Source organism: Danio rerio, chromosome 5, assembly GCF_052040795.2.
Source record: "Danio rerio strain M-AB ecotype USA chromosome 5, GRCz13ab, whole genome shotgun sequence".
In the NCBI taxonomy this organism is placed as follows: domain Eukaryota; kingdom Metazoa; phylum Chordata; class Actinopteri; order Cypriniformes; family Danionidae; genus Danio; species Danio rerio.
This window is the reverse complement of record NC_141025.1, coordinates 77,762,501-77,772,500: the sequence shown is the minus strand read 5'-3', so window position 1 is coordinate 77,772,500 and position 10,000 is coordinate 77,762,501. Positions and strand designations below refer to the sequence as shown.

The 10,000-nt window shown below is 44.5% G+C and overlaps 1 protein-coding gene across 1 annotated transcript in view; it reads right to left on the bottom strand.

The window, feature by feature from the left end:
• pappaa (pregnancy-associated plasma protein A, pappalysin 1a) overlaps positions 1 to 10,000 on the bottom strand; it is a 174,558-nt gene that overhangs the window by 87,021 nt on the left and 77,537 nt on the right. Inside the window, 2 exon segments of the mRNA NM_001278805.1 lie at positions 5,617 to 5,708; positions 9,291 to 9,419. Coding sequence (NP_001265734.1) covers positions 5,617 to 5,708; positions 9,291 to 9,419 — 221 coding nt within the window.

Sequence of the window (10,000 nt, the reverse complement as noted above, 5' to 3'; positions counted from 1 at the left end):
ATCAAAAAGTCGGAGTTTGCATATTCTCCCCGTGCAAATGACAATAGGTGAATTGGTGAGCTAAACCAGGGGTTCTTAAACTTTTCAGACCGTGACCCCCAAAATAACAATGCCAGTGACGCGCGACCCCCAATATCCTCTGATGTGGTTATAAATACAGAAACCTTGCATGCAATGGCGCACACCAAGTCTATTCTTCTTTTCATTTTTTTATGTACGTGAGTGCTGTAAATGTGCCAGAAAGTTTAACCTAGTGTTATAAAAATCAATCTGCTGCATCTCAAGCTATTGTTGTGTCTTTAATATAATGTAATTGCCACAGGGGATTGCAATCCAATACAACTAGTAACTATAATCTACTATTGTAACTATAAATGTATACAGTTACTTTAAACGACTGTTTTTTCTCTTCAGTAGGTTATGGATAACATATGGGAATTCTTAAGGTTTAATAAAAATAAATAGATTTTTGGAAATCACCAGGCATGTCTCTCTGTCTGTCTGTCTATCTGTCTGTCTGTCTGTCTGTCTAATGTCTGTCTTTCTGTCTGTCTATCCGTCAGTCTGTTGGTCTGTCTTTCTGTGTGATGTCAGTCTCTCTGTCTGATCTCTTTCTGAAGTTTGTCTGTCTGTCTGTCTGTCTGTCTGTCTGTCTGTCTGTCTGTCTGTCTGTCTGTCTGTCTGTCTGTCTGTCTGATGTCTTGCTGTCTGTCTGATGTCTGTCTGTCTGTCTGTCTGTCTGTGTCTGTCTGTGTCTGTCTGTCTGATGTCTGTCTGTCTGTCTGTCTGTCTGTCTGTGTCTGTCTGTGTCTGTCTGTCTGTCTGTCTGTCTGTCTGTCTGTCTGTCTGATGTCTGTCTGTCTGTCTGTCTGTCTGTCTGATGTCTGTCTGTCTGTCTGTCTGATGTCTTGCTGTCTGTCTGCCTGTCTGTCTGTCTGATGTATTGCTGTCTGTCTGATGTCTTGCTGTCTGTCTGTCTGTCTGTCTGATGTCTTGCTGTCTGTCTGTCTGTCTGTCTGATGTCTTGCTGTCTGTCTGTCTGTCTTTCTGTCTGTCTGTCTGTCTGATGTCAGTGTCTCTGTCTGATCTCTTTCTGAAGTTTATCTGTCTGTCTATCTGTCTGTCTGTCTGTCTGTCTGGTCTCTGTCTGTCTTTCTCTTTCTGTCAGTCAGTCTGTCTTTCAGTTAGTCTGTCTGTCTGATGTTGGTTTCTTTCTGTTTGTCTGGTCTCTCTGTCTGTCTGATGTCTGTCTTTCTGTCTGCCTGCCTGTTTGTCTGGTCTCTATCAGTCTGATGTCTGTCTGTCTGTCTTTCTGTTTGTCTGTCTGATCTATGTCTGTCTGTCTGTCCATTTGTCTGCCTGTCTGTCTGTAGAATCTTTATATGTCTGTCTGTCTCTCTCTCTGTGTCTGTCAGTCTGTCTGTCTGTCTGTCTGATGTCTGTCTGTCTATATATGTCAGCTGTCTGCCTGTCTATCCATCTCACTATCTGTCTGTCTGATCTATGTCTGTCTGTCCATTTGTCTGCCTGTCTGTCTGTCTGTCTGTAGGATCTTTATCTGTCTGTCTCTCTCTGTCTGTCTGTCTGTCTGTCTGTCTGTCCGTCTGTGTGGTCTCTGTTTGTATGATGTCTGTCTGTCTGTCTGTCTGTCTGATGTCGGTTTCTTTCTGTCTGTCTGATGTCTGTCTGTCTGCCTGCCTGTTTTTCTGGTCTCTGTCCGTCTGATGTCTGTCTGTCTGTCTGTTTGTCTGTCTGTCTCTCTATCTGTGTCTGTCTGTCTGTCTGTGTGTGTGTTTGTGTGTGTGTGTGTGTGTCAGTGAGTAAGGTCTTCCAGCAGGCTGATGGAGTAATGCAATGCCAAGTTGGCTCAAAACTCTGCACAAATTCCAGAGCTTCCCTGCTCAACTCTGCTGATGTTGAAACAAGGGGCTGCAGAGGGGGACAAACACACACACACACACACACACATATGCATATACTGTACACAAACATACGCACACACACACGCACCACTAAACGCTTTCTGTTGTGACACTCTGAGCTTTATCCATGTGAAATAAGCAGCAGCACTGACTCTCAGCTCCCAGCAGTTACACTGAGTGAATGTCACTGCCGCTGTGCTGTATATCATGAGCAGTATAAGTGTCTGCTTCCGACTTACGAGGCTCTTTGCATTCGTGTCCAACAGTAAACAAAAGTCCCCCAGCGTCGTCTTTCAATGACGTAATCCTTCCTCAGGCCCCATAAAAGAAAAACCAGAGTCCGGAAAGCATTGTTTTATTAATAATACAGCACAGCCAAACGTGCCAAGACATCCTTCATGAATCTGTTAGTGCGTTCATTCTGAATTAAATGTCTTGCAGGTTTTACAAGGATGTCATAATGCTGCTGATATAAAAAAAGCCAAACAGCTCTGGCTCTGGAGGGAGCGAATGAAAGCTATTACTGCTCAAGTGCTGCTCTCAAAGATGCTTTTTTAGGAGCGAGACGGTCACACATCCCGCAAAACCGTCAACCACAAACAAAGTGCAGCAGAGACCTACTCTTTTAAAAGCGAGCCACACTTTCTGTCACAGCCGTATAGCAGACAGGGTGTGAGTTATAGGGTGTTTCGGGGGTGTTTGACCCCGCCTAATTAGCACTTGATCCCACCTGAAGGATGTCAAAACAAGATGTATGGGGTGGAGGTTCCCAGCAGACACACAGTGTCAAAAGTCGTCAATGTTAGGTTAGATTTAGATCACCAGCATCTAAAGGCAACAATATTTTGATGTCCAATAATGAAGTGACATGACGTTGATATTTGGTTGAATTTAGGTTGTGTTGGAAATTAACCAAAATCCAACGTTGAGTCAAAATCTTAAACTAATGCCCTTTTGACGTCAAATACTGACATTTATTCGTCAGGTGTGGCAACCAAAATCCAACGTCTGATAGACATCATAGTGGTAACGTCTACACAACGTCAAGCTGTAACATCATTAGACGTTGATATTTGGTTGATTCTAGGCTGTGTAGGAAATGAACCAAAATTCTACGTCAAGCCAACATCCTAAACCGACGTCATATCGACATCAAATACTGATATTTATTCGTCAAGTATGGCAACCAAAGTCCAACGTCTGATAAACATCATAGTGGTAACGTCCACTCAATGTCAAGCTGTAACATCATTACACGTTGATATTTGGTTGATTCTAGGTTGTGCTGTAAATAAACCAAAATTCAACGTAAAGCCAACATCCTAAGCCAACATCATATCGATGTCAAATACTGACATTTATTCATCAGGTACGGCAACCCAAATTCAACGTCTGATAAACGTCATAGTGGTAACGTCCACTCAACGTCAAGCTGTAGCATCATTAGATGTTAATATTTGGTTGATTTTAGGTTGTGTTGGAAATTAACCAAAATTCTATGTCAAGCCAACATCCTAAGCCAACATCATATCGACATCAAATACTGACATCTATTCGTCAGGTATGGCAACCAAAATCCAACGTCTGATAGACATCATAGTGGTAACGTTCACTCAACGTCAAGCTGTAACATCATTAGACGTTGATATTTGGTTGATTCTAGGTTGTGTTGGAAATGAACCAAAATTCAACGTAAAGCCAACATCCTAAACCAACGTCATATCAACATCAAATATTGACATCCATTCGTCAAGTATGGCAACCCAAATCCAACGTCTGATAGACATCATAGTGGTAACGTCTACAAAACGTCAAGCTGTAACATCATTAGACGTTGATATTTGGTTGATCCTAGGCTGTGTTGAAAATTAACCAAAATTCAACGTAAAGCCAACATCCTAAATCGACGTCATATCAACATCAAATACTGACATTTATTCGTCAGGTATGGCAACCAAAATCTAACGTCTGATAAACATCATAGTGGTAACGTCTACACAACGTCAAGCTGTAACATCATTAGACGTTGATATTTGGTTGATTCTAGGTTGTGTTGGAAATGAACCAATATTCAACGTAAAGCCAACATCCTAAACCAACGTCATATCAACATCAAATATTGACATCTATTCGTCAAGTATGGCAACCCAAATCCAACGTCTGATAGACATCATAGTGGTAACGTCTACACAACGTCAAGCTGTAACATCATTAGACGTTGATATTTGGTTGATCCTAGGCTGTGTTGGAAATTAACCAAAATTCAACGTAAAGCCAACATCCTAAATCGACGTCATATCAACATCAAATACTGACATTTATTCGTCAGGTATGGCAACCCAAATCCAACGTCTGATAGACATCATAGTGGTAACGTCTACAAAACGTCAAGCTGTAACATCATTAGACGTTGATATTTGGTTGATCCTAGGCTGTGTTGGAAATTAACCAAAATTCAACGTAAAGACAACATCCTAAATCGACGTCATATCGACATCAAATATTGACATTTATTCGTCAGGTACGGCAACCAAAATCCAACGTCTAATAGACATCATAGTGGTAACGTTCACTCAACGTCAAGCTGTTACATCATTAGACGTTGATATTTGGTTGATTCTAGGTTGTGTTGGACATTAACCAAAATTCAACGTAAAGCCAACATCTTAAATCGACGTCATATTGATATCAATTACTGACATCTATTCATCAGGTACGGCAACCAAAATCCAACGTCTGATAGACATCATAGTGGTAACGTCCACACAATGTCAAGCTCAGTGCTTGATTTGTAAATTGCGAGGTCCCGGAGCAGATCGGGGAACGGCAACCAAAATTTAACGTCTGATAGACGTCATAGTGGTAACGTCCACACAACATCAAGCTGTAGCATCATTAGATGTTGATATTTGGTTATTTTTAGGTAATATCGCAAAGTAACCATAATACAACATCTGTCTGCTGCTGGACATTGTCTCGGGTTGAGTTCTGACGTCAACCCGAATTTAATTTCCAATCAAAATGCAACGTTCCTCAATGTTGGTGTACAACGTCAATCTGACGTCATGTTGATGTCCTGTGCCTGCATGGTTCATTCATTCATTTTCCTTCGGCTTAGTCCCTTTATTCATCAGGGGTCACCACAGCGGAATGAACCGCCAAATATTCCAGGATATGTTTTACACAGCGGATGCCCTTCCAGCCGCAACCCAGTACTGGGAAACACCGATACAGTCTCACATTCACACACATACGTTACAGCCAATTTAGCTTACTTAATTCCCCAATAGTGCATGTGTTTGGACTGTGGGGGAAACCGGAGCACCCGGAGGAAACCTATGCCAACACGGGGAGAACATGCAAACTCCGCACAGAAATGCCAACTGACCCAGCTGGGACTAAAACCAGCGACCTTCTTGCTGTGAGGTGACACTGAGCCATTGTGCAACTCATAATTTACATCAGTCGAACTGAATCAACATATTAAGTTAAACTTTGCATTCCTTGAAACCTGATCAACTTACTAAACTAAGTTAAACTGACATAAAGACACCTGTTGTCATGTTTATTCAGCATAATATTATTCTACATCCCTAATCCGATCTAATACCTAACCCCAACTACTACCTTAAATGATCTCATCTGAAACATAAAAGCAGAGCAGCAGTATGTGGAGTAGTTCCTCTGCACTCACCAATGCAGTTGAAGAACGGCTCCTTCTTACAGTGGCTGGAGCAGCCGTCTCCATTCATAGCGTTCAAATCATCACATTCCTCTCCCAGAGACCTGAAATACAGCATGCACAAGCAATGAGCGAAATTCTGACGATGATTTCAGTGGTGGATCTGTGCTGCCGCCAGTGTGAACGTCTTTGTGAACATGTAAAGCCTGAAGTGGGACGCAGTAGTGTACATCCACCTCTTTTTTAATGCATGTATTTTTATTTATTTTTATTTTGGAGTATTGCATATAAATAAAACGCCTAATGGAATCATAAATATGCATATGAAAACTGGGAAAAACTGAATAACCAAATTATTATTATTATTATTATTATTATTATTATTATTATTATGTTTGTATTTATTAAACAATATTGGGCGTTTTTGAAAGATTTATGAACTCAGTAACAAACATTTTACTGAATTTTTACAAGCAAACCACTAAGGAATGAATTCATATTTCATTAAATAAATTAAATTAATATTTAACTAATTATTTACACTACTTGACAAAAGTCTTGTCGCCTATTCAAGTTTTAGAAACAACACATAATAACTTCAGCAGTGGCTTATATGAAAGGCAAAGGCCTCAAGATTACGCTTCTTATAGTACAGAAGGTCTGACTTTGCTTAGACTAAAGTCTCATCACTGAACAGAAATAATGTCCAGTATAGAATATAAAGTCCTGCTGCAGTGGAGACAGAATGAATATTGTGTCTGACTCCATCATGAGCTTGGAGGACTGCATCCATACATCTCTGACATGACTCAAATCACTGATTTAATATGGAATGGCAGAGAAAACGTTCTTGCAGTTCATCAAGATCCTTTGGATTCATCTTCAACACCTCCTCCTTCATCTTACCCCAAACATGCTCAATAATATTCATCTCTGGTGACTGGGCTGGCCAATCCTGGACCTTCTTTGCTTTCAGGAGCTTTGATGTGGAGGCTGAAGCATGAGAAGGAGCGCTATCCTGCTGGAGAATTGTCCCTCTCCTGTGGTTTGTAATGTCATGGGCAGCACAGATGTCTTGAGCCCTCAGGCTGTTGATGTTGATCATCCACTCTGCAGATCTCTCGCACGCCCCCATACTAAATGTAACTCCAAACCATGATTTTTCCTTCACCAAACTTGACTGATTTCAGTGAGAATCTTGGCTCCATGCCGGTTCCAGTAGGTCTTCTGCAGTATTGGTGATGATTGATGCAGATCAACAGATGATTCATCAGAGAAATCCACCTTCAACACTTTTCCAAATGATCAACTAGAAGTCAAGTTATTGTTTGTTGATCTTACAAGTGCGATCGAAGACTTTTAGTACTTTCGGTAGTCAGGTAGTCTATTATAGAAGACAAAGAAGAGCTTGTGCTGCTTGCAGATGATCGTTTATTCAATTCATTTAATCATAGTCATAATATTTTTTCTCACTAGTTTCTCAGGAAGCGGCGGTTCTATTCTCTTGAACACATGAAACGAAAACATTATTCATACTATGTTTATTATTATTATTAACTATGTTTTTTTATACTATACATTATTATACTATGATTCCTAAGCCACTATAAATGCCCTAGGTTTCATACCACAGTCATCTTCATTTTGAAGAATCCCCCCGTCCACCCCACCTCCTCCTCCTTTCCTAGATGGGTGGCACGGTGGCCCAGTGGTTAGCACTGTTGCCTCACTGCAAGACCGCCACTGGTTGTAGTCCTTACCAATCCAGCAGACATTTCTGTGCAGAGTTTACACCTTATCCCCGTGCTCACGTAGGTTTCCACCGGGTTCCCTGGTTTCCTCCCACCATCCAAAAACATGCAACTTCAGTTAATTGACTACTCCAAATCAGCACCATAGACATGCTCCTAGTCAGTAGTTATCTCTTAGGAGCGATCACTATCTGTTCAGCTACTACAGAAGAGGAGTCCTCCAGATCTGCCTGAGCTCAAACTCCCCTCTCGCCTTGCAAATAGAAGGGAGCCCCGGGCTCGAGGATCTTATAAGCTCAGGGCCAGGGCCGGAGCAAGCTGACCTGCCGTTCTAGACAAAGGACGGTCATGCCGCCCTCAAACCTGAAGTGAAACTGTTGGGGGGAGGGGGGTTTGGTCTATTCTGCCGCGCTAGACGCGGATATAACTGAGGCGCGGGTGGCGAGGGTAGTTTCGGGGACGCCGCTCTCTCTATTCTGCCACCCTAGACGCGGATGTAATTGTGGGCGCGGGTGGCGAGGGTAGTTTCGGGGACGCTGCTCTCTCTATTCTGCCACCCTAGACGCGGATGTAATTGTGGGCGCGGGTGGCGAGGGTAGTTTCGGGGACGCTGCTCTCTCTATTCTGCCACCCTAGACGCGGATGTAATTGTGGGCGCGGGTGGTGAGGGTAGTTTCGGGGACGCTGCTCTCTCTATTCTGCCACCCTAGACGCGGATGTAATTGTGGGCGCGGGTGGCGAGGGTAGTTTCGGGGACGCTGCTCTCTCTATTCTGCCACCCTAGACGCGGATGTAATTGTGGGCGCGGGTGGCGAGGGTAGTTTCGGGGACGCTGCTCTCTCTATTCTGCCACCCTAGACGCGGATGTAATTGTGGGCGCGGGTGGTGAGGGTAGTTTCGGGGACGCTGCTCTCTCTATTCTGCCACCCTAGATGCGGATGTAATTGTGGGCGCGGGTGGCGAGGGTAGTTTCGGGGACGCCGCTCTCTATATTCTGCCACCCTAGACGCGGATGTAATTGTGGGCGCGGGTGGCGAGGGTAGTTTCGGGGACGCTGCTCTCTCTATTCTGCCACCCTAGACGCGGATGTAATTGTGGGCGCGGGTGGCGAGGGTAGTTTCGGGGACGCTGCTCTCTCTATTCTGCCACCCTAGACGCGGATGTAATTGTGGGCGCGGGTGGTGAGGGTAGTTTCGGGGACGCTGCTCTCTCTATTCTGCCACCCTAGATGCGGATGTAATTGTGGGCGCGGGTGGCGAGGGTAGTTTCGGGGACGCCGCTCTCTATATTCTGCCACCCTAGACGCGGATGTAATTGTGGGCGCGGGTGGCGAGGGTAGTTTCGGGGACGCCGCTCTCTATATTCTGCCACCCTAGACGCGGATGTAACTGAGGCGCGGGTGGCGAGGGTAGTTTCGGGGACGCCGCTCTCTCTATTCTGCCACCCTAGACGCGGATGTAATTGCGGGCGCGGGTGGCGAGGGTAGTTTCGGGGACGCTGCTCTCTCTATTCTGCCACCCTAGACACAGATGTAATTGTGGGCGCGGGTGGTGAGGGTAGTTTCGGGGACGCCACTCTATATTCTGCCACCCTAGACGCGGATGTAATTGTGGGCGCGGGTGGCGAGGGTAGTTTCGGGGACGCCGCTCTCTCTATTCTGCCACCCTAGACGCGGATGAGGGTGCGGGTGGCGAGGGTAGTTTCGTGGATGCCGCCCTCTCTATTCTGCTGTCCTAGGCGGCCGCCTAGGTTGCCTCTATGGAAGCGCCGGCCCTGCTCAGGGCTCTCTCCCGGAGCAGGGCCAAACAAGCTTTGTAATCAATCATCAGCTAAGTGTCAACTCTTGTAGTGATATTTTCATTTTGAATGGAAACAGTGTTTCCTAACCATCTTAAAATGTTTTGTTGGAGGCTGCAGAAACACATCCAAACCCACCTCTGGATAAAGCCATCTCCGCAGTACGGCGCTCCGATGCGGTGTGTGAACGGAGGCGACGGCTCACTTTCACTGCGACTGGAGACGGTCTGGACCTGATAGGTGTAAATCCCACCGTACTCCACATCCCTGTGGAAACATGACAAAAAATCTGAGAAACATTCATTCATTCACTTTTCTTAGTTCGTTATTTATTAGTGGTCACCACAGCGGAATGAACCGCCAACTATTCCAGCATTTGTTTTACGCAGCGGATGCCCTTCCAGCAGCCCTGCAGTACTCACATTCACACACACTCACATACTACGGCCAAGTTAGTTTACCCAATTCATCAACAGCGCATGTGCTTGAACTGTGGGAGGAACACGGGGAGAACATGCAAACTCCACACATACACACACACAGACACATGATCTGTCACTTTGAAGCTCTGCTAGTGGTGGAGATCCGCTCTGAGATAAGAGACATGTGATCGTGTGTCGTCTCACTACACTGTGAGATGTCATGAGTGATGAAGTTGTGCTGAGACGATGCAAGTTAAACCTGCTGGGTTATTGCTGGGCTGTCAGGAATGGGTCATGGCGTGCTGATGGAGAACGATTGCAGAGATAATAGTCAAGTAAAAAAGACCAGACGTCTTTCCTCCCTCAGAAAACAAAGTTGAAAACAACAAGTTGTGTCTTGTATACTTTTATAAATGAAATAGACAC